General features: G+C 39.2%; 1 protein-coding gene across 12 annotated transcripts in view; it reads right to left on the bottom strand.

Moving 5' to 3' along the window:
• Positions 1-26271, bottom strand: part of RBPMS (RNA binding protein, mRNA processing factor) — a 193984-nt gene that overhangs the window by 86438 nt on the left and 81275 nt on the right. For all 12 annotated transcript variants that reach the window (XM_033230065.1, XM_033230033.1, XM_033230052.1 and 9 more), the window contains 3 exons: positions 15856-15933; positions 11866-11904; positions 10330-10392 (listed from right to left, as the gene is read on the bottom strand). Coding sequence is in view for 11 of the 12 variants with exons in the window: in XM_033230033.1 (XP_033085924.1) it covers positions 10330-10392; positions 11866-11904; positions 15856-15933 (180 nt within the window). In the remaining variant the exon portion in view is untranslated. The remainder of the gene's footprint in view (positions 1-10329; positions 10393-11865; positions 11905-15855; positions 15934-26271) is intronic.

The raw sequence follows: 26271 nt of genomic DNA, 5'->3' as shown, positions 1-26271 counted from the left end.
GTTCTCTTCTTAGCCTCAATTAACAAATTTAGTGCCTTTTTACAGTACAAACTAACACTTGATGTTATGCAGAAATACATAAAATCACCCTACCATCAAATACACACTATGTTTTCAATGTCAGTGTATTAAAATTTTTAAGAACAGATTCAAGTGTGTTTTCAGAATTTGGTAAACACCTCTACAGATAAATCAAGGGGACAGGGTGAAATTTTGTTAAAATCAACATCTTCCTGCTAGAGTTACCTAGGGTCATCCCTAAGCCTAAAAGCCTTTCCTCCATTCATTTTGTCACTCATTTATAGAGCATTCTAAGATGTGTGAAGAGTCAGATTCTGTTTCACACCTAGTTGTTTGCCTTTTCCACAGAGGTGTATCTATGACCTGTAATCTTAAATAACCGTTTCTGCCTTATATTCAATGTTCTTTTATTTGGACATCATTACATCTGACTTCTAAGTGAATACCTAAATTCTGTGAGACATTATACAGAAATTACTTTGGATGGATTTATCTTTATTTTTTGAAAGTGCACATAGAAACAATGCTTTTATACTTTACATTTTTGTTCCTTTGTTATAAAGTAATGTGATGTGAATTCCTTTTCCATCTAAACTTATTTTCATGTCCTATGTTTACAAATTTAACTCTTTAAGTAAGCTGTGTATTTATTCATTCATTTACATATGACTGATGTCTTGTGTAAGGCAAATAAAGGAGAAAATAGATTTAAAAATTCAAAATGTAAGAGAACTGTTGGTCATAAGTTTATAGCAGAAATTTTCTACCCCACTGCTTTTCTGGGGAAATTATTTTGAACTTCTGATTAAAAACAATAATCCTAAAAATTAACTTGCTACACAATGGCCAGGAAAAAAAAAATCATATCCTTTTATGCAATGACCAGGTTACTTCAAAGCATCACTTAGTTTTCCAAAATGTTATCTACTGAAACTTAACACTAGATTTTTAGAAGATAAATTTTAGTCTTGAAAATATACTTCATGGTGTATTTTTCTATAAATATTAGTTTTGTTAACGGATTTTATTATCTTTTAGATTCTAGATTAGTCTAATCATGTTCACTAAAATTTGGTTTTATTTATTCCTCCTAGTTTCATATTTATTATGTATTATATAATTTTTCATTCTATAAACATTTACTCTATTTCTTCTCCCTCACTTATTTTACATATAAAAAATTTTGACTATTTGTAATTTTCTCATTAAAATTTTGTAACGCATCCATGTAATTATTAAATGTCTATAAACAGCAAAAAAAAAAAAAAGGCTGCATTTAATTATAAAGAAAGAAAATACCTCATATTGTATACACTTGAAATAGTACAATAATTAGCCAGTATCTATCAAAACACCTTTTTTTTTTTTTTTTTTTTTGAGACGGAGTCTCGCTCTGTCGCCCAGGCTGGAGGGCAGTGGCCAGATCTCGGCTCACTGCAAGCTCCGTCTCCCGGGTTTACGCCATTCTCCTGCCTCAGCCTAGCTGGGACTATAGGCGCCCGCCACCTCGCCCGGCTAGTTTTTTTGCATTTTTTAGTAGAGACGGGGTTTCACTGTGTTAGCCAGGATGGTCTCGATCTCCTGACCTTGTGATCCGCCCGTCTCGGCCTCCCAAAGTGCTGGGATTACAGGCTTGAGCCACCGCGCCCGGCCCAAAACACCTTATTCGATCTTTGAGATGGTTAAGTCCTACCTGGCTCCCCAAGGTTTTAAAATGTTTTAATGCATTCCAGTTACAGAGTAAGACCAAGGGTTCTAGCTTTGTGCAGCAAAAGTTCAAATCCTTATGGATTATCAGGAGCATTAAGCCAGTGTGTGAAAGGGAACTGTGAAGACCCTAGTCATTGTGATGATGTGATCATTCACTAAAAGTAAAAGAGAACAAAGACGACAGTGATTTAAGCTGCCAAAATGTGCTGCCCTGCAGAACCATCAGTAATGTCAAGACAGTCAAGACATTAAGACTTCTTGGTTCTAAAACTGGCTTGGCATCTTAGCAGCCAAAACAAGATCTAGCAAAAGACTCACTCTGCACTTCATGTTCCAAAAACACTAACTATATTTTCTATTTACATTTACAATAGAGGCAAATTAGATCCACAACACTTTCTGAAATGTCTGAAAAACCATGGAGAAAGGGTGAGGTCAAATGGGGTATCATTTTAAAATGGCATGAGTTTTAAAATGATGTAAGTTTAAACAAATAGATCCTCAAAAAAGGCCTTAAGGAAAATTCTGAGAGCTATTTCACACAGTAATATAATTATCTGATGAAGTGTTCTACCTAGAGAAGAGCTGGGTGAAGTTGAGATTTCCACATATACTTGTCACTGGAATATACACTGGTTTATGTGTGAGAATGTGTGGTTCTTCCTCCCTATTTCCCCAGGGAAAGGATGCTACTAACATTTCTGATTACTTTTCTTTCTTTAAACTTCCTTTTTTTTGAGACAGAGTCTCGCTCCATCGCTCAGGCTGGAGTGCAATGGCACAATTTCAGCTCACTGCAAGCTCCATCTCCTGGGTTCAAGCCATTCTCCCCTCAGCCTCCCAAGTAGCTGGGATAACAGGCACCCACCACCGTGCCGAGCTAATTTTTTGGTTTTTTCTTTTTATATTTTTAGTAAAGTCGGGGTTTTGCCACGTTGGCCAGCCTAGTAAAGAGTAGGAGCATGGGATACAGACCTGGGGTGAATCCTGTTTATTTAATTAATTACTTAAATTAATTTTTTTTTTTGAGATGGAGTCTCGCTCTGTCACCCAGGCTGGAATGCAGTGGCGCGATCTTGGCTCACTGCAACCTCCGCCTCCCAGATTCAAGTGATTCTCATGCCTCAGCCTCTGGAGTAGCTAGAATTACAGGATACCACCATGCCCGGCTAAATTTTGTATTTTCAGTAGAGACAGGGTTTCACCATGTTGGACCAGGCTGGTCTTGAATGCCTGACCTCAGGTGATCCGCCCACCTCGGCCTCCCAAAGTACTGGGATTATAGTCATGAGTCACTGTGCCTGGCGAGGTTCTTTCACTAGTGTTTTATTTTCTAGTTTCCTAAGTAAATGCTTCATAAATTCAAATAATCAACTCACTCTTCTTCAGCAAAAAACTGAAGACTACTTAAATAAATGCATCTTCATTTGTTTTTTCAGAACTTTTAACTTACGTGCTATTATAATCGTAGGGAGGTTTTATAACATCCAAAAATTGCAGGGCCACCATGAAGAGAACAGAGCCAGAACAAAGAAAATCCGAACAGATTCTAGAACTAAATAATCACTTAGTGGGCACTTGTTAACTAGTGCTTTTTTACTGAATTGTACATGGGTTAGGAGTCACTTTTGGTGGTATGCCTTTCATGGTGAGTCAATTTCAAATTTCTTTGCAGGGAGTTCACTGGATACGGCTGTTTGTCAAGCTCCAAAGTGCATGCACATAGCTGAGAAAAACAACAAAAGGGCCCAATGGCCCCACATCACAGCAGCTTTATACTGGCACAAGCCTAGTTCCCAACCCTGTGACGTCAAATGGCTGCCTTAAAAGTCTGCAAGTCAAGAGTTAAGCAGTTATAAACAGATTTAACAGATAAACACTAGATCAGGCCCATGATCTCATCTGGCAATCCTGCATATTTCCCATCTAAAAGTCCCAGCTGGGATCTTACTAACTGGTCCTCTTTAACCCACTTTCGGCAATATGCTAAATGAAACTTAAGGAGAAAATTTCAAAACTGATAAGAAACATATTGATATGGTGTCTAGTGGGGGCCAGCGGAGTTGAGCTAGGCCATCTGGACGCTTATATTTGTAAAAAGTTTTGTTTGGTGGAAATAATTCACCTAACTCACAAGCTGTACAAATATTAAGATCAAAAGTCCTAACTTGCACAGGCTGTCAGGAAAACCTGTAACACAGGAAACAGAGACTGCCTAACCAAGTCGAAATGTTTCTGTGTAGCCAGTGCAGGTCTTGACTGCCCTGGTAACCCCTCCATATTTAACGGTCTGTCCCAGTACTTCTGGCCAAGAAAATATATTCATGGTATAGGTTTACTTACAGAGCATTTGCAAATGCTTTTGCTTGTTTTCCCTTTACCATTTCGAAGTAAATAATACCTCCATCTCACCAATGAGAAACTTGGTATAGAACTAATGAATTAATTATATCTAATTATAAAGAACCTTGGTAGCTGGAAAGCTCAAACTACTTAATATAACAAGTTATGTATGAGACTGTAATCACTGTGATATTTATAAATAACTGTAGTGCTTATTTGAATGCCAGGAATTTATGGAAATGAAAAAAGGGCTAAGTTTTCCTGATCATATCAGCTGTTTTTTCAACATCTGACACTATCAAGTCTTTTCTCAGCACATTTTCTTACAAATTATTAAAGTTTTCTAAAATTCTCTCTTAACTGCAAATACTATTCAATCAAATTTTTTCAATAGTCAAGAGATAATTTAATATTTCATATATTTTTACTTTAGATACAGTTTTTCCATTTATTATTATTATTATTATTATTATTTTTTGAGACGGAGTCTCGCTCTGTCACCCAGGCTGGAGTGCAGTGGCCGGATCTCAGCTCACTGCAAGCTCCGCCTCCTGGGTTCATGCCATTCTCCTGCCTCAGCCTCCCAAGTAGCTGGGACTACAGGTGCCCGCCACCTCGCCCGGCTAGTTTTTTGTATTTTTTAGTAGAGACAGGGTTTCACCGTGTTAGCCAGGATGGTCTCGATCTCCCGACCTCGTGATCCACCCACCTCGGCCTCCCAAAGTGCTGGGATTACAGGTTTGAGCCACCGCGCCCGGCCCAGTTTTTCCATTTATTATTAAGGTTTCTTTGCAATGGAAGTCTGAGTGGCAGCTATTTTACCTCTTTTAAACAAAACTGCTTTTCAACTCTTTATTCCAAAATCTATTTAGACCTTGACAAAATACTTTTCCTTCAAGTTCTGTCTTATTAAAAGAGCAATACAAGGGTTGAGTTTTTCCCGTTTCTGTTATTAATAAGTAAAACAAATGCAGTTCCATTACTTAGAACTGTCACAGAAATGTTACTTGTCCCTGCTAAAGGAAACATTTTAAGTCATGTGAAATTCCTACAGAAATCAAATCTGCTATTAAAATCAGTCAAAAAGCATTTAGCAAGAATCCACGATTGCTTCATATCTACTAGAATGGTTATAATTTTAAAAACGGAAACAAGTTTTGAATGCAAAATGGTGCAGCCACTATGGAAAACAATGACAAACCAAAGTAAACAAAAAGCTAACATAATGATCACCACATGACCCAGAAATTCTACTCCTAGGTATACCCAAAGGAATTTTAACAGATTCAGATACTTACACACCAATGTTCACTGTGGCCTTATTCACAATAGCCAAAAGGTGGAAACAATCTAAGCATCCATCAACAAAGGAATGGATAAACAAAATGCACATATCCATATAATACAATTTTATTCAGCTATAAAAAGGAATTCGATTCTGGTAAATGCCACAGCGTGGATGAATCTCAAAAATGTTATGCTAAGAAAGAAGAGCCAGAAGCAAAAAGACAAATATTTCATTATTTAGAATAGGCAAATTCACAGAGAAAGCAAGCAGATTAGAGATTACCAGGGGCTGGGGAAAAGGGAGAATGGGGAGGTATTTACTGCATAAGGGCTACAGAGTTTCTGCTTGGGTTGATGAAAAAGTTTGAAAATAGTGGTAATGATTGCACAACATGGTGAATGTAAATAATGCCAAGAAAGCATACATTTAAAAGTCATTAAAATAACAACATTTTAAATGTATTTTACCGTAATTTTAAAAAATAAGGTAATATACCAAAAGCCATTGTATTTTTAAAATGGGTGAATCATATGCAAATTACATCTCAAGAGCTATCTGGAAGAAAAACAACACTGAACTTGGAGGTTCACTGATAATTAGAGATCACTTAGATTAATGAGTACAGTTTGAGAGTAAAGCTAATTACTACACTAGCCTAAGCAATTTTGGTTGGGAAGGCAATTTGTAGTGATGTACACAGACTTTTCTAGTTCTCACGTGACTTAATACAGTCTAAGATAAAACCTAGCCCAATAACAACTATCCAAAATCAGGGAAGGAAGGATAACAAATGAATGGCACATATACTAAAGAGTTCACAACTTTTTAAAGTAATGGTCAATTTCCAGACACCAGTAAGACAAGACAATGCCATAACAGGTCATTACAGAGATCTCTACATTAGCAGAGATCATGCGTAAGCCTGAATTGAAGGTTAACTACAAATCATTCTTATTTATAAAAATAAGATTCCTACTAGACAATAATGACAATTTGAGGTCCTCACAGTTGCTGGGAATAGCCAGATGGTTTACTCCCACATCTTTTGGGGATCTTTACCCTTCCACATTCCGTATTACTTTTAAAAATTTCCACAAGTCAGAATTTCTCCTACATCTAGCTAACTCCCTATAGTAGTGCATCTAATTTACCTTCCAAAATTATAAACAAGTCCTAAAAATAATTTGATACTTCAGATTTTCAGTGCCCCCCTTCCTTTAGCTTGGAAATTCAAAACAGGTACAGAAATTACAAAGTGAGTTAAAGACAAAGAATAGGTCAGATATTTTGCTGCCAGGTTAAAGAATGGATGGGGCTTTTAATGATGTGGATTAATGAGACCAAAGATAACCTGAAAAGAAGTCTGGGTGTGAGTTATTCTTTGCCTAACGTGGGACTTTTTGCTATAGAAACAAAACGTGCTGTATTTAACTTTAGAAGGTTTGAGTAGTTCCCTGATAAAAAGTTCACTGTTACAACTTAATTCAATCTGAGCATGTTTTTCCATACAATTATCAAAATGGCTGAATCCCAGTCCAAAAATGGAAGAAAATAGATTTTAAAAATCAGTCATTTTGAGAAAAGACTAATCATTAATACTAACAACTGAACCAGACAGCAATCAAGACAGAAACAACAAAAAGAGAAAGTAAACATGGAGAAGTGGTTCATAACACTAAACTATTCTACACAGGGAAACTTACTGGATTCAGGTGTATGTTTCTCAATAGTGGAATAAAACAAAACATTACAACATTGAATTCTCTCTCCAAAGGAAAATAAGAAAATGTTGTTAAGAGAACCCTGGACAGATGACATGAGAGGAGAAAACTTTTTTTTTTTTTTTTTTTTGAGACGGAGTCTCGCTCTGTCGCCCAGGCTGGAGTGCAGTGGCCGGATCTCGGCTCACTGCAAGCTCCGCCTCCCGGGTTGACGCCATTCTCCTGCCTCAGCCTCCCGAGTAGCTGGGACTACAGGCGCCCACCACCTCGCCTGGCTAGTTTTTTTTTTTTGTATGTTTTAGTAGAGACGGGGTTTCACCGTGTTAGCCAGGATGGTCTTGATCTCCTGACCTCGTGATCCGCCCGCCTCGGCCTCCCAAAGTGCTGGGATTACAAGCTTGAGCCACCGCGCCCGGCCGGAGAAAACTTTTAATGGCTACAAGCATCGTATGTTTTTAACTCGTCAATTAGAAAAGATGACCTTGAAAAGAGCCTAATATGTTGGGTCACAAAGAATATACCTATTGGGCTTCATGATTAAATACATGACCTTGAATGGGTCTGCTCCATGGTCACACACCGAACTTTACAGTGGACATTTGTCCTGGACATTGTGAATTAAACAGTCTTTAACTGCCACAAGGAAAAATGCAGCAACATCCCATGTACAAAGCAAGCAAAAAGATGTATAAAATGGACAAGACTTAGATGCAAGAATTTACTTTTAGTTGCCTCCTAGTTGGAGCTCTAAACCTACACATGACGAGTGAATCATCCATCCCCTCCAAGTCTGTTTCCCTAACTATAACATCAGGAAGATTTCTAACACTTCTACTACTTTACATAGAAAAGTTCAAAATGTCAAGAGATCAGCCAGGAGCTCAGTAAATGCCTTACACTCTTATGTAAGTCAGCTCTGGGCAGCAGTGGGATCATTATTCTACAGGTAAATATGGATTTTCTCTTAGGCCCACAGAATAGGACAGAATTAGACCTGTTTTATTTGGGGTTCTTCCCAAGTTATTAACACACAAGTATCAAAGAGTATTAATGATTAAAGGAGAGGATACAGCTGGAGAAAGCCGTACTGCCAGCGCAAAAAAAGAATGGAGAGCCTAGTGCAAGAATAACCTAAAACCAGACCTCAGGACCAGACAACAGTGATCTGTGGCCAGCTGGCACAGGCGCAAACAGGGTTAAACAGCTCCATCATTATATTACAGTAGGTTCATTACCTGCTATTTGTAACGATAACCTTTAGGCACCAAGAAAAACTGAAACTATGTTCACTGTATTCAGTAGGGCGAGGAAACACAGTTTTTTGACTACTATCATTTAAACATTAAAAAAAAAAAGCAAAAAAAATTTCAGCCTGGTGTCGTGGCTCATGCTTGTAATCTCAACACTCTGGAAGGCCAAGGTGGGAGAATCTCTTAAGTCCAGGAGCTGGAGACCAGCCTGGGCAACACAGCAACACCCTGTCTGTCTTTATTCTTTAACAAACAAAACCCTTCGGCTATCTCTAAAAAACAAAAACGCAACCTACCACCCTAAGGGAATGTTGCCTTGTCAGATGAGAGGTCACTATAAAAGCCTATTGTTCAGAAAATGAGTCAGTGACATCTTTATACACATAAGAGAAATACAGTAAAGCAATGAGAGCCAAGTCTGGGAAGCTTCAACTGCTTGTTACTTCCTTTGTAAGAACAATGAAAAGAACATGGTGAAAACTTCATCTAACATAACTTAAAGGACCCAGAATATTTCTGCATTTAGAAGGTGCCCACCTGGTTAAAATAAAACACTGCTAAATTGAAACTGTGGTTCTATTTTTAAGTTTACAGTGTCATTATACTGAGAAAATTCTGGTTTTATGTATTTAATGCAAAAATCATAAAACAACTGTTACATCAAAACATTTAATTATATACTGTGCTTCGGTGTATACTACTGGTGCTCAATAAATAATTGGTTTATATTTTGTTCTACAGGAGAGGAACAGAGTGAGTAGGCAGTTATTCTGACCAGGTCATTTATCCAAATCCAGAAATATTCTGGACTCTGGAATTCCTGGAATCCTAAGATGTTCCTACATGCTTTATATGAAAAACCAACAACAATTAAGGTGTTTCTTCTCAGAGTGTACACATTTTTGTTCCAAAGTCTAAAAACCTTTCAAGGTTGTGTATCAATGACACCATTATATGAAGTATGAAGACTTTTGCTTGGACCTCTAAGTCATCACCTATACCATGTCTCTCCAACAGCACTCTGCATGGTCTACTCAAAGGAGCAGCTGGCAGGGGTACCTGCAGGTACCACAGCAACACAAAGGCCAGACACAAGTTCCCAGAAGCCTCCAAAATGGTACCTGTATTACAACAAGTCAAGTGGCTGCTTGCCTTTTAGGAAGCACCCTAAACACTGAGTGCTTCAATCAGCACTTGTTCACAGCCACTTAGGCCAACTGCCTAGAGCATGATGGAGCCAGCCTTCACTGAGACTCCTCACCTGAGGATTCATCCTCAGCATCTGAAACTACATTCTACTTCCTTTCACCTTCTCTAACTTAGTTCCCTTAAGTTGTTTAGTTTTTCAACATATTAAGGAGGAAAAATATTCACCAAAACAATACTGGTAAAAGTCTCAAAACACACAGCAACAACACACCTACAAACCAAATACAGATGTATCTACTCAATTACAAATGACTGTAATTTATTCTATTACAACACACATCTTTTGGGAAAGCCTTATACGTAAATTTTTAATCAACCAGAATAAAGACTATGAGCAGTTTTTCTTTTTTTTAAATGCTGCATATCTAAAAGGAAAGCCTCATGACATGAAAAAAGCCAGGATTTCAATCTATTCTGAGCATAGTTATTTAGAGTATAATGATGAGCAAGCTAACATCTCAAATATCTCCTCTGGAAAAAACAAAGCAGCACTACACACCACCATGGGATGGGATGGGCTGGATTAAAATAAGACCCACATCATCATATCTCAGATATTTTGAGCATTTCATTCAAAGCAATCAGAAAGTAGAGCGCTATTTAATAATCTGTACCTCTGATCACAATTCTTGGAAAAAGCTCTTTAGAGGGCTAATTAAATTGATGAATCCCTCCCTCTTAGATTGTGCAGTCATATTCTTTCCACTTGATTTCCCGTCCAAAGAGATTTCATTACTTCCCACCACCTCATATGGAAACCCCCTACAATTACATCATTAGTACTTACATTCAAAGCATTCTTTGCAGCTTCTGCTTCTGAGCGACTGTCAAAACTGACAAAACCTACAGGCTGAGGAAAAAAAGAGAAATATGAAGAAAAAAATCAGATGATGTCTATTTTTCTAGGTCAAGGGTGACGTCAAACTGAAGAGCTAAGATAAAGAAATGACCACAGGCAATGGGCAGAAATAAGAAAGCCAAGTCCCGAAGAATCATGACTTAGTGGCTTAGCCAAATTTCTAACATGAATCAAAGGGATGGTGAGGGTAGTTCTTCAAGGGCACAGCTGGGGATTTAGAGAATCATAAAAAAATCTAGAAGTGGTTGAAAGGTGAATAGCAGTGAACAAGGGAATAGAGGAAAACTTGGGTTGGAGAGGCTCTACTTTCCTAAATCAAATTCACTGTACCTCAGTTTCTTCATCTTTTAAAATGGAAAGAGAACCGAATCACCTTTTGGTACACTGTAAGTGCAAGAATACAATGACACAATGATAAAACCCCTGAACTCTCACTGCATGACCAAAATTACAAAGTGAACATTCCTATCTCAAATCCTAAGGGATGCTTTAAAAAATCCTGTGCTCGTTGGACAGGGTGGCTCACGCCTGTAATCCCAGTACTCTGGGAGGCTGAGGTGGGCAGATCACGAGGTCAAGAGATCAAGACCATCCTGGCCAACATGGTGAAACCCCCGTCTCTACTACAAATACAAAAACTAGCTGGGTGTGGTGGTGTGCACTTGTAATCCCAGCTACTTGGGAGGCTGAGGCAGGAGAATCGCTTGAACCTGGGAGGTAGAGGTTGCAGTGAGCCGAGATCACGCCACTGCACTCCAGCCTGGCAACAGAGCGAGACTCTGTCTCAAAAACAAAAAAACAAAAAAAACAAAAATCATCTTCTTAATTAGGCTGTTCAGAGCTTTGGACTCCCTATTTTGCAGTAGAGAAGGTTGCCTCCAAGATCATTCTTCTCATGAACCAGAGAGATGAATAGTGATTGGAGAGGTGTGTGTGCCAAGTGCTTAGCTTTAAAAAAAAAAAAAAAAAAAAGTATATAGCTATAATCTCTAAGCTTGTAGGAACTATCAGAATCACTGACTACCACTTCCATTTTGTACATTCTCTGCTCCATTCTGGACTTGGGACTCTGCCTTAGTTTAGAGGTTTGACAGACAGCATGATCCTTCACTATCTGATATTCACAGATTGTACACGTTTGTTTAACCTCACAAAAAGAAATGGGAAAGACTTGGGAATAAAAGTGAATTTAAATAATAAACCACTATTTTCACTGAACATACAAATCAATCTCAGTATACCACTGTGTTTATCTTCCTCTGGGACAGTCCCTGAAATTCCAGCTGATGATTATAGAATTATGAAGCATTTTCCTGTGCTAATTCCTAATACATCTCACTCTTTATTTTAAAGACAAGAAAACCCTCAAATCCTAATGGGAATAAAAAAAAGAATGTCAAGCCCCAGTAACATTACTGAAGAAAGTAAAAAAGTGATCTTTATATGCCAGTTTGAAATTCTTACCTGTTTAGATGTGAGCTTTATAAGAGAACCCTCATAGCCCTGAAAATAAAGAAAAACCAAGTTTAGCCAAAAGTAACTGTAGTAATACCATCTTGTTCATATAAAAGTAAGTTCTTTGTTGATTACCTAACTCCTTTTTTTTTTTTTTTTTTTTTTTTGAGACGGAGTCTCGCTCTGTCGCCGGGGCTGGAGTGCAGTGGCGCGATCCCAGCTCACTGCAAGCTCCGCCTCCCGGGTTTACGCCATTCTCCTGCCTCAGCCTCCCGAGTAGCTGGGACTACAAGCGCCCACCACTCGCCCGGCTAGTTTTTTTTTTATTTTTTTTGTAGAGACGGGGTTTCACCGTGTTAGCCAGGATGGTCTTGATCTCCTGACGTCGTGATCCGCCCGTCTCGGCCTCCCAAAGTGCTGGGATTACAGGCTTGAGCCACCGCGCCCGGCCAATTACCTAACTCCCCTTACAAATGTCTCCTAAGTTATCTGGGAAAGCAAATTACACACATGCATGTGCACGTGCACACACACACACACACACACACACACACACACCTGTTTGCATTCTTGGGGCCTTTAAAAAAAAATCAATCTATGGATTCATCTGTGTGTGTTTCTCTTCCTTCTATTTTTTTTTTTCCATGAAATTACACAATGGTAGAAAAATGAATGTCTCTGTTAAGAGCAATCTTTTTGGCCGGGCGCGGTGGCTCAAGCCTGTAATCCCAGCACTTTGGGAGGCCGAGACGGGCGGATCACGAGGTCAGGAGATCGAGACCATCCTGGCTAACATGGTGAAACTCCGTCTCTACTAAAAAATACAAAAAAAACTAGCCGGGCGACGTGGCGGGCGCCTGTAGTCCCAGCTGCTTGGGAGGCTGAGGCAGGAGAATGGCGTAAACCCGGGAGGCGGAGCTTGCAGTGAGCTGAGACCCGGTCACTGCACTCCAGCCTGGGCGGCAGAGCAAGACTCCGTCTCAAAAAAAAAAAAAGAGCAATCTTTTTGTTTTCTTGGTCTAGATAAGAATAGGGATTTTACAGAACTAGGCAAGAAAAGAGGGTAAATTTAATACGACAGGAAGGTCAGAGCATGTATTGATTTGGTCATGTATCTGCTATAAAATAACAACAATAAAACATTAAGAATATAGTTGGGGCCTTGCACGGTGGCTCACGCCTGTAATCCCAGCACTTTGGGAGGCCAAGGCGGGCAGATCACGAGGTCTGGAGATCGAGACCATCCTGGCTAACATGGTGAAACTCTGTCTCTACTAAAAATACAAAAATATTATCCAGGCGTGGTGGCGGGCGTCTGTAGTCCCAGCTACTCGGGAGGCTGAGGCAGGAGAATGGCGTGAATCTGGGAGGCGGAGCTTGCAGTGAGACGATGGTGCCACTGCACTCCAGCCTGGGAGACAGAGCCAGACTCTGTCTCAAAAAAATATACTTGGTAAAACTCCCTGACCACATTTTCAAAACTGCCAGAAAAGGTTAAGCAGGCAATGATGTTGAATTTTGTTGAGTTCTTTTGCTTACTTACTGAAGGAACCAGCTTTCATGTTGCTATTCTGATTGGGACATGCAAAAATAATCCCTTTGGATTCTTATTCCAGCTCATGCTCAAGAAAGACAGAAACACTCCCTTCCTTTCACTCCCTCTCTTCAACCCTCCCGGCTCCTCAAGATAAGCATAACAAAATGTGTTTATTTCTGAAAATAATCAATAGCTGGTGGCTTGCATATTAATGGATGACACAGGGGAAAAACACACCACTTGACATGATTGACCACTACACATATCAGTGCAGAGACAGATTTGCAGACTAGGGTCAGCCTCCAGGGACTTTAATTAAAAGAGGGTTGTCAGGAATGTACCAGGGTGCTGACTTTATCATCAGGGTTTCTGGGTAGGATGCTGAGACTGATTCATCCTTACATCTTCCCAGCAGAAAACTATGTTGCCAATTAGTTACCATAAACATTTCACCTCAAAGGCCTTGAGCTCTTATGGCCAGAGAGGTCATGATTCACAGCTCTGCCTCTTCCTTTCTTCAAGGTGCTCTATTCTGAAAAAACCGGAGGTTTAAACACCATGAAGGTCTCGAAGGCAAAGGACAAATGGATTATTTCACTCAAGTAAAACACCACTGGTAGGGATATACTGCATTCTCAAGACACAAACAGAAAAGCAGTATAACATAATAGTTCAGAACACAGAGGACAGAGTCAGACTGCTTGGGTTTGAATCTTGGCTCTGCCATTTTTTGTGTGTGTAAACTTGAGCACAATTTATTCAACTGCTCCAAGTTTCATTTTCCTCATTTGAAAAAATGAGACTCATCCACTTGAAAGGACTGTGACGATACTTTAATAATTCATGTAAGGGGCTTGCTGGTGAATGTCTTTCTCTCTATACACCCCAAAACATAACAGTATTTTATATACTAAGAAGATCAATTTGCTTTAACAGTTTTCATTCTATAAAAAGGATAGAAAAATGGTCCCTTTTATAAAAGTACAACCCGGCAGAAGAAACTCAGGAAATTCTATAAAAGGTGGCACTCTCTTCACACCACCTTCTCTTCCTTTCCCACTTCCTCCCACCTGACCTGGCGCCTGACCTCTGTTCCCCGGGCCATCATCATTATTGTTGCATTAAAGGGACGGCTGTCAGGTGGAGTTATGTCCATTATGACATGGTGCCCTCTTGGCACATAAGCTAGACTGTTTTATCTTTGTTGGGTCTAACTGGCTGCCCCTGCAACCCTCCTTCCTCCTCGTCAACACAAGAGTTTTTAGTTGTCATATCCTATTCCCTCTCCCTAAGAAGCTGAATCCTATCCCTCAACCTGTCATGCCTTTATCACTGGGGACCTGCTTCAATGAGGATGATCTTTAACCAGAAATCAAGATAGTCCATCACCGAATCATAAGTGCGGTCCCTGCCAGGCACTGCTAACACATCTGCATCGACCAACTTAAGACTTCCTGAACATAGGCCCTTCCAGGGAAGGTACATACACCTTCCAGGGCCCCGATTCAATCAGCTCCAGCTTTCTCCTATCCTCCAAAGGCCAGCCTTCAAAAGGTTTCTTCTTGGCAGCATGGTTATTTCAGCATAGTTTCTAAGTGCTTGGTGTCTAATTTACTATGAAGTTTTCAATCCTAGCAACATTAAGGATCTATCAAGTGATCTTATTTCCATAGGAAGGACAGGTAACTGCACTAAATATTTCAATAAACACCAGGAAATATGATCCTCAACTCATAACTAGGTATCCTTTAAAATTTTGTTTTACTTTGTTTGAAAGTTTTGCCATGGAAAAAAGAATCGTGGTTAGGTTCTTAACCCAGTTCATAAAAACTTATTTACATTTCCAAAGAACAGTATCAACAGTACTATTTCAAATAATAAGGTAAGAAATTAGGAATAAATCTTCATTAACATTATTGCATTTGAAATATAAATATGTAATTATGCAACTATCCTAAGTGAGACTGTACATTAGAACAGTCTCCTTTACTCATTAACCTTTTATTTTTTTATTTTTATTTTTTAAATTTATTTATTTATTTATTTTTGAGACGGAGTCTCGCTCTGTCGCCCAGGCTGGAGTGCGGTGGCCGGATCTCAGCTCACTGCAAGCTCCGCCTCCCAGGTCTACACCATTCTCCTGCCTCAGCCTCCCGAGTAGCTGGGACTACAGGCACCCGCCACCACGCCCGGCTAGTTTTTTGTATTTTTTTTAGTAGAGATGGGGTTTCACCATGTTAGCCAGGATGGTCTCGATCTCCTGACCTCGTGATCCGCCCGTCTCGGCCTCCCAAAGTGCTGGGATTATAGGCTTGAGCCACCGCGCCCCGCCTCATTAACCTTTTAAAAACATCTCTTTACGAAGTGCTTTCTCAAATATTTCATTTCTTGCTCCAAAAAGCCCTCAGGAAGCATACAGACTTTTGTCTCATTTTATAATTTCTGAAAGATAAAAAAGGTACCTTAAATGGTCTGAAAAGCAGATAGAGCTCCCGAGGTTTGATATCCAGAGGAAGGCCACTAACAAATAGGGTCCGGACCTGGAAAAATAAATTTAGGAAGTGATCAAGGATGTAGACACTCCAAAGTTATTAACTCTCACCTGAAATCTCAAAAACATGTTATTCCAAATGTTCCACAACTCATACTAAATTCATGCTCTTTCCATGATACAATGAATACTTCACTGTTAAGATGCCACTAAGCCAACTCTTTTTTTTTCCTTTTTAAATTTTAGGGGAGACGCAGCTTTTGTGTAATCTTAAGGTACATTCCCTAAGCCAACACTTGAATATTTCTATGTGAATTATTCTGAGTGAATTACATCTAGTTGATTTAAACTTACAAGCTAACTTTTCCCAACTAGCCATTGCACAGTTATAAAAATGTGAAGGATGGGGGAAGGTTCCATATAATTTAAATATTAGCTTAAGAAAAAAATGACATGAGCACAGTAACTCTGCCACTCCTCCGCCCTAAATATATGGTCAATATAATGTGCTTCAAAAACAATTTGTTTCCTCCTGCTTGTTTTGTTGCTGCTTTCCTCACAGGCATTAATTACAATAACTTTAATAAATGTAAAAGTACAGTTAAGCCCAATGCACCTAAATAGTAACCAAAACGTATTAATTCTGCATCTGTTCGGTTCCAAAACAGCAGGGCCAACATCACTGACTACTGTTCCCATTGCGTTTTTGTTTTTTTTTTTTTTTTTAAACTTTTAAGTACTGGGGTACATGTGCAGGATGTGCAGGTTACAAAGGTAAACACATACCATGGTGGTTTGCTGCACAGATCAACCTATCACCTAGGTATTAAGCCCAGTAACCATTAGCTATTCTTCCTGATGCTCTTCCTCCCCTCAAGCCCCTGACAGGCCCAATGTGTGCTGTTCCCCATCATGTGTCCCTATGCCCTCATCCTTCAGCTCCCACTTGTGAGAATATGTGGTGTTTGGTTTTCTGTTCCTGTGTTAGTTTGCTGAGGATAATGACTTACAGCTCCACCCATGTCCCTGCAAAGGACATGACCTCGTTCCCTTTTGTGGCTGCATAGTATTCCATGGTGTATATGTACATTTTCTTTATCCAGTCTATCATTGATGGGTATTTGGATTGATTCCATGATTTTGCTATTGTGAATAGTGCTGCAATGAACATACATGTGCATGTATCTTCCTAATAGAATGACATATATTCCTTTGGGTATATATCCAGTAATGGGATTGCTAGGTCAAATGGTACTTCTGCTTCTACATCTTTGAGGAATCGCTATACTGTCTTCCACCCATTGTGTTTAAGGCACAATCAACACATCAACACATAGGCCTACCATGACCAAGGTACCTGGCCATGGTGCCACTAATAAAAGTCATTCAAGACACATATGTAAATACATATAGTGCAAAGTGTAGAGTGTACACTATGTGCTTAGTGTCTACGAAAATACACAACACAGGGGAAACACCAGAGAAAGCATCTGAATAAGAATCTAAAGGATGGGCATTTAGCAAATAGAGCCAAAAGATGAGGTGGGATGCCTAAGAATCACAGGCAGAGAAAAGCATTCACCAAGGCATTGAAGTAGAGGAAGAAAAAATACATTCTCGGGAAAGGGCAAGCCAAAACTAAACAAGAAGCTTGGGGTCAAACCACACAAAACATCAAAAGCCACTTGCTCAGGAATCTGATCTTGATTCAATAGGCAAGGAGTAGCTACTGAATTATCATCATATTTTCTATTTCTTTTTCTCTACTCACAAGGATGCAACATGACTGAAAATTTGATGCTCAACTGTTCAATTGTTAACCATGTATATACATGGAAGATTTTTCCTCAGTGAAAGACAGGGAGAATATTAGACAGACAGACAGACAGACAGTGTGCTACCATGTCTGGCTAATTTTCTGGAAAGATGGGGTTTCACCATGTTGCCCAGGCTGATCTCAAACTCCTGAGCTCAAGAGATCCGCCCATCTTGGCCTCCCACAGTGCTGGGATCACAGATATAAGCCACCTCGCCTAGCTTTAGGCTTTTTGTGAGATTCCCAACACTTTTCATTGCTTATTGTTTTACAGAAGTGCGAATCACCAAGCAAGGCCTGTTTATTGACCCAGCACAGTACCCAGTAAAATGTCATGCCATTTGCATGTGTGTTTGATAAACACTATAATGATGTAAATAGCCCCAGAATTCTGAATGCCTTATTTTATGATTTATAAACAGCTTTATTGAGGTTATGATTGATATAAAATAAACTACACATCTTGAAAGTGTACGTTGAAAGTGTATGTTTTGACATATGTATAACCTAAGAAACATCACAACCAAGACAATCTATCACCACCAGAAGTTTATTCATGCCCCTTTAATCCTTTCTCTTACTCTGTCCCACCATTCTCCATCCCTAGACAATCACTGCTCTGGTCTCTTTATATATATGCTTCAAACACTTACACAGAGGGAACCACAGAGTATGTACTCTTTTCATCTGGCTTCTTTCCCTTAGCATGAAGTGAAATTTACTTTGAGATTCATCTATGTTGTTGAATGTATCAACAGTCTATTCCTTTTTATTACTGAGAAGTATTCTGGAATGTGGATACACCACAATTTGTTTATCTAATCACATGCTGACAGACATTTAGGTTATTCTAGCTTTGGCTTTTACAAATAAAATGGCTTTGAACATTCATGTACAAATCTTTGTATGGATGTATACTTACTTTCTTTTTGGATAAACACCTAGAAGTGGAATGCCTATATATGAAAGGTACATGTTTTTTTTTTATGCCCATCAATTTCTTGTTTTATGGTTCACAACATGGTAAATGTTCTGTGTGCACTTAAAACAAATGTGTATTCTGCTGGGGCTGGGTGGAATGATCTGTAAGTATCAATTAGGTGAAGTTTGTTGTTCACATTTTCTGTTATCTTTTGCATCCTCACTTTCAATACCCCCAACTTTGTCACCAGATAAACAAGTTCCTGGGGGTCTTTATGAAGTTGGCCAAGGCAGAATTGCTGACAAGTGTCAAAGATACAAACAGCGAGGAAATCCTGCTAATCCAATGTGCCCTCCCTGTCACCTGCAACTCTCCTCCCGTAGTACAGAAAGTGAACACCATGTGTTCTACTTGGTTGTTCTGGTCAGGACAACCTGGGCAGAGCGAGCATATCATCTCCCATTCATTCAGATTTTGGGGAGTGCCTGTTTTCTCTGTGACACTGTGCCAGGTGCTAATGGATTACAGAGATTTCCACAAAAATGATATGGTAAGCAGAACCTACGTTCTAGGTGTCATGGTGCCATTTATCTAGTGGTGCATCTTACCATGTGATAAATACGAATTAGAATTTGAGGAGTTAACCTAGAAAATAAACTATTATTTATGATATTGTTATAGAGAAAAGGGCTTCATAAACGTCAATTTACCAACAGAGGTTACTTGAAATCCGGGAATTATCAACAAAAGGTTACTTAATATAAATTAAAGTTCATCTGTATCATACAATGAACTACTACACAGCCAATAAAAATGATGTTCAAGAAAAAAGTATATATAGTTCCACTTTGTTTTATAAAGTAGCCAACATATAAGTATTGATAGAGGAAAAAAATTTATCTTATAGTATGTGTACTCAAATGTTTCTATCATTTAGCCCTCAATGGTATAGTAATTGATTTTAATGTTTATTAGCTTATTTGTATTTTCCATCTTTCTAAAATAAATATGCATTAAATACCGTAAGTTTATTTTATTAGGTTGAGAACTACCTCAATTTATTACCTCCCTTTCTTTAAGGGACTAGAGACAAAGTCGATATTTATATCAATATTATATTATAAAGTTTATGGAGGAAATTCTTTCTTAGGTAAATATTCCAAAATGGAAAGTGAAGAGATTCTTATTTTAGTGTTTCAATAGAAAATTGCTATACATAGGGAAAAAGAAAATCCGAGCTCCTGTCAGGCCTAAGTTTGCCATTCACCCACAGATGCCAAGAGGCTCAAAGCAACTCTGTTTTGTTCATCAAACTGGAGGCAGATCAGATGTTTGGCATTTTATTTAAACATGGACGAGACTTAGGTTTCCTAGAATCTCATGAAGTCCACTATTGTTTCAGAAATCTACCAGAATATCTCATCTCTCTCACTGAGATATTCTTTCCTCCAGCAGAGCAGACTGACAAGGGGGAAATAATTTTTGAATACTTACATTATGTATTTGATTCCAACTAGAGGTCACTTAAATCCAAGGGCATAATGTGCTTGGAATCCTAGAGACCTCCTCAGACTAGGGAAGTCATCAAGCAAGTTTTAAAAAAATCATGAATAATGAATGGAAAAGATAGCTTCCTGAAGATCAAATTCATGCTTTTCTATGGTGATTGGGATCTAGAATCACAGTACTTTTTTTTTTTTTTGAGATGGAATCTCGCTTTGTTGCCCAGGCTGGAGTGCAATGGCGTGATCTTGGCTTACTGAGACCTCTGTCTCCTGGGTTCATGCCATTCTCCTGCCTCAGCCTCCCGAGTAGCTGGGATTACAGGTGCTCACCACCATGCTCAGCTAACTTTTGTATTTTTAGTAGAGATGGGGTTTCACCATGTTGGCCAGCCTGGTCTCGAACTCCTGACCTCAGGTGATCTGCCCATCTTGGCCTCCCAAAGTGCTGGGATTACAGGTGTGAGCCACCGTGCCTGGCCTAGAATCACAAAAATATTTTAAAATATTTTAGTTTCCCTACTCTTATTACCATCATACTTTTCATCTGAGCCACTAAAGGGCACTTCAGGGTTTTGGCTTTGCTAAGCCTACTAAATTCATAAAGACATGATTCCTGCCTTCAGAGAGCTTACTGTCAGTGAAATAAACTGAATATGTAATGGCTGCCTGTGATCACAGAAAGCTTAGCTCATTCACAAAGTAAAAAAAACCTAAGAGTAAGATACAAGCATAAGCAGCATGTAAATCCATGATGAAATACTCATTAACAAAACTGTTCCCCAAAAATAACAAATGAATTACTATGCCAACTGAACTTTGCAGCAAGTCAAAGCATTATCCAGAGCAGCCCTTAGTTTACCAGCAATGTCTATGGACACAGATGTGCCTGGCACTATGCCTTCAGCATCCGCAGATGTTTACTTTATGGAACACATGGGGAAACATATTTCTTAGACAAGTACACAACATGCCTCATAGAAGTTCAAGAGATGAAACTGCTGACAGCTTTGTCCCAAAGGGACTTAAAAAGATTTGTGGATGTACCTTCAACTTCCTTTTTACCCCAACAGGACTGAAAGAATAAATGCTAGTAAAAATCATCCTGTGCTGGGCAGAAGAGCAAGAGTGTTCTTGACTTAGCCATTATCCAGCATTCCTGCAGAGGCTACAGTCAGATTTGGATAAACTGACCACGTGTTATTAAATGGCATTGCCAGCTCCCACTAGGAAAGGCAAGACACATTTTATTGACTGGCTTCTCATTTAATAAACTCCGATTCAGTAAGTAAAGTCATTTGTGGCAGTCTTGAGCTTCCCTGGAGAGAAAGGCCAAAAGCAGGCCTTAAAATGGCCCTCTCTTTAATAAACAGCGTATCTAATCTTGTTGGTAATCTAGGCATGAAAATAAAAAGCAATAGAAAAATGCTCCACTTCAGTACACAACAGAGAATAATCACACATACTTTTCAAGTAGCAGCCACATCTGGTAAACACATAGTATCCAAAGACTATGATCATTTTCTGTGCATGTTCTAGTTTTTCATAAAAGTTTTAAGGTCATCTATCTAGTTGCTCTGAGCTGGCCTCTTGAGGTTCCTCTTAAATTCATGGCTCTGGGAAACATAATTATCTTCTAATGACTCAGGAATGACTATGTATAGTTACTTATCTGAAACACTCTGAGTAAACCCATGGTGTTAATGGCTATATTCATCTCTCTCTCTGTTAGCTTTCTCTTAATCTACCCATATTCTTTAAGATATAAATGAAGACCCCAAAGCAGCTTTTAAATGTGCTATACGTTTGAATCATTCTTTTGGAGAAACCATTCTTGAAACACACAGTGGATTCACAGATGAAACCTTTCTATGGGCGTTTTAGAGTTTGAAGGCTGTTTTTTGTAGTGTATAACACAGTCCTAGGCACAGAGTGTATATGTTCTATAAATATCTCTTGACTGATTTAGAAATATACGTAAATCCAAGGATTTACATAATCCTGTATCCATGGAGATGTAAGTATTTGCTTGTAAACAGTTCAGCTGATGACATGGCAAACAAAATAAGATGGCATTTCCCAGTCACAACTGTATCAACAGAGTTACATAACATCAACTGACAAACACCCATATATGGCAAAAAGGCAGGAGAGATTAGCATTATAAGATAAAGATATTTAGAAGGAGGGAAAGGGAAGTAGGATAAAAATCAATCTGAATCAAGGAGAAAAATGTAAGACATAGACTGAAATCGAGACAGACCCAAAAAGAGAAAGTGTAAAAAAACTTCAGGACTATATAGACCAGAATAGTGATCAATATATGGTTACTAGGAAAATTGTTCACATTTTAACTTATGATAATTAAAACATACTTACAAATACATATGTCCAATTTCAACAAATGCAAATTCGTAATTAACAAAGTTTTTTGGGGAAAAAAAAAAAGCCCAAATTCATTAACCTGCACATTTAAAAAGCTGAGTAAGTAGATATCTAGATTTACTGACATAGAACAAGGTTCATAATTATTAAGGGAAAAAGCAAACAGCAGGAACTGCCCATATCCCCAGTTTAATTCTCTTAGGGTTTTTATAAGTTAGTACATGCTCAAGGGGAAAAAAAGGTATTAAAGGAATACATACCAAATTATCTACATGTTAATAGTGGAGAGGAAGGTAGAATTACAGATAAACTTCATTTTATGTATTTATACATTTTGGCATTTAAATTACAAGCATAAACAACTACTTTAAAAATGAGAACAAATCCAAGCCCAAATGTATTTCCTTGGTTTGGAAACACAAACTCAGCGTGTCCACTGTCCTTAGAAATATTCTTTCTCATTTTCCTGCCTGTCCTTGATCCTCAGGGACAAGCTTGATCTGGCAAAAATATATTCACGTAACTTGCTTCGCATTTCAATTCTGACCAACAGCCAGTATTTACTTTTGAAAAAATAATCCTAACCAAAAAAGGGAACCAGTGACTAAGGTTGCCCCAGGAGCAGAAACATACTGGTTTCAGTCAAAGGAGTATTCTTGCTTTGTGACTCCTCTACTTAGACAAGAACAGAGGGATCACTCTCATTCCAAGACCTATGGCAGTGCCATCCCTCTTCTGACAGACCATGTAATATAAACTTGGGTTTCAGAAACTGAGAAGTTAAGGCCTCCACATAACTGTGCAGCATAAATCTCATAGAGCTGGGTTGTTTTAACACACAAGAGGGGCATCAGAGCCCAGTTTGTAAATTTTACACACTGGTTAAATTCTTTTACTCTTTTTAAATAATCTATAAGTTATTTGTCTACTTTGTAACCATGAGCTGAAACACCAAGTTGCAAGACTCAACCCTGCTGAGGACTGCTGATCATCTCATTTCCAAAGAAGGCTTTGTTGTCTTGGTATGATTTCCCATTCAGGCCTTGCCACCATGAAAATGGATTACTGCAACCATTAAAATGGTCTGCCAGGCATTTCATTCTGATTGCAGCTCAGCAGAAATGAACTGGCTTTGGTCAAGCTCCAGTTTCTAGTTGGCACTGACTTCAAGAAAAGGAGGTGGTCAAGTTCTTACCTCCTGAAAATGGTCACCTATTGGACTTAAAGACCTGTTCCTTTTCCGTGCCCTGGGAAGGCATGCTTTGGTTCAGGAGATCACATTGCTATAGTCACCAAGGATTCACTAACCATAGGAATTAAAAAAGGGCCACCGGCCAGGCATGGTGGCTCATGCCTCTAATTCCAGCACTCTGCGAGGCCGAGGTAGGTGGATCATCTGAGGTCAGGAAATGGGAGACCAGCCTGACCAACATGGTGAAACCCCGTCTCTACTAAAAATACAAAAATTAGCCGGCATGGTGGTTGGCACCTGTAATCCCAGGTACTTAGGAGGCTGAGGCAGGAGAATCACTTGAACCCGGGAGGCAGAGGTTGCTGTGAGCCGAGATCGCGCCACTGCACTCTAGCCTGGGTGACAGAGCAAGACTCCATCTCAAAAAAAAAGCCACTGTGCTGCTGTTATGGACTCCCAGGTTCCCAGGTTTAGGTCTCACTCGGGCCAGGCTGGAGCGCAGTGGTACGACCATAGCTCACTGCAGCCTACAATGCCTGGGCTCAAGTGATTCTCCCACCTCAGCCAACCAAGTAGCTAGGACTAATGGTGTGTGCCACAACATCCAATTAATCTTATTATGTTTATTTTTTGTAGGGACAAGGTCTTGCCCAAGCTGGTCTCAAACGCCTGGTCTCAAGTGATCTTTACACCTTAGCCTACCAAAGTATTGAGATTATAGGTGTAAGATATCACACCTAGCCTATTTTAGTATTAATCATTGCTCTTTCCTTTCTAAAAGAAAAAGCCATCCATATATTAATAATCACCCACAGTGCATGACTCCCTAGTTTTGAGGAATCCACTAGTATTTACTGTAAGTGACAGTTACTGGCTGACACAATCTGTAGAATAACCAAATTCACACCCTGATTTAGGGCCTATGGAAACCAAGGTCCCTTTGCCAAGGTGATCACAAAGTTTTCGGTAGGATGATGGGAAGAAGGAAGACTAGTGGGAGCACAGATGGAAAAGAGAACAATGATGTTCCATAATTCATAAAGGCAGGACCTGAGCACAACTCAGACATGCTTGGGGAATAGGGACAGCAAGTTAGCACTGGGTACACCACATCACTATGTTCAATCTTTGAGGAGTCAATCCCAGCCCAATTCAATGCTGACTTCTAATCAGAATGTTTCATAAGCTCTGACTTTGATATGACTTCTTTTTTTCTTTTTTTGAGACCGAGTCTCACTCTGTCACCCAGGCTGGAGTGCAGTGGCATGATTTCAGCTCACTGCAACCTGTGCCTCCCAGGATCAAGCTATCCTCCTACCTCAGTCTCCCGAGTAGCTGGGATTACAGGCGCCTGCCATCACACCTGGCTAATTTTTGTATTTTTAGCAGAGACGGGGTTTCACCATGTTGGCCAGGCTGGTCTCAAACTCCTGACCTCAGGTGATTCACCTGCCTCGGCCTCTCAAAGCACTGGGATTACAGGCATGAGCCACCATGCCCCACCTGATAGGACTGCTTAAGAAGCAAACTCCAACTCAGGCCATTCCTCATGTCTGCCGTATATCTAAAAGGGAAAGAGAAAAGGTGAGAACTCCTAGGGTTTGGCTGCCAAAGTATAGGCAAGAGAAATGTCTGTACATGTTAACACTTAACCTTGTTAAGAAATTCCCTTAGTACTCTCAGACACAGAGGGAAAGAGGTATATCAGATACAAATCAAGAATTTAAGGTTTGAATTAGACTAGACAGGAAACTAGCTATGTGTGTATACATGAGAGAACTTAACCTGAGTATTAGGAAATTCACTGAATGCTGTCAAACAAGAAATATGGTTGTCAAATCCTTAGAGTTCAACAATGAAGTTCCTTATAAAGGCAGGATGCTTCATCCCTTAACTCTGGTCCTGTTCTTACTCCATCCTTTAGTTCTTCTAACTAATTGTTAGGTGGCTTGCTCTATTTCAACCCTGGTCAGCCTATGAAATGTTACTTTTCACACAATTTCACTGCATACACTGCTAAAACATTAAGTTTTTTAATGTATACATCAGTCCAGTGTATTATGAATATAAAGTTGCATTCTAATGCCCTAAGGTGCACATGCCCTTATGGTTTAATCCTAAGTACCCTGAAGTTTAATGTCAAAATGATTACCATAATAAAGACTTTTCTATGGACTGATAAAATGAAATATAAGTGCAGAATATGAAAAAGATCAAAATTCTAAGACCTCTCTTCCTTTCTCCTTTCGCATAATTTGGTGACTCATTTTACAAATCAGAGTTAGTTAAAACTAACCCAGACCACACCGAGTTCTTCATGGTCATTTAAAGTACCAGGAGAAAAAAATTAGACACTAGCAGTTTACAGTTCCAACACTGCCCAGGACTCTCAAGTATTTATTGCTTTTGATATTAGCAATCTACAAACTCTGAGGAACTTCATCCCATTGCCAACTTCAGTTTACAATGCATTCTTAAAACTATGCACCGTGCTTCTAACAATTAGAGAAGGTGTGAATTAGAAAGCTGGGGTGGGGGGAGGTTTATTTCCCAATTATTAAGTTATCAGA

Source organism: Trachypithecus francoisi, unplaced genomic scaffold (assembly GCF_009764315.1).
Source record: "Trachypithecus francoisi isolate TF-2019V2 unplaced genomic scaffold, Tfra_2.0 Contig01440, whole genome shotgun sequence".
NCBI classification, from domain to species: domain Eukaryota; kingdom Metazoa; phylum Chordata; class Mammalia; order Primates; family Cercopithecidae; genus Trachypithecus; species Trachypithecus francoisi.
The sequence above is the reverse complement of the archived record's forward strand: the minus strand, read 5'-3'. Positions and strand labels throughout refer to the sequence as shown.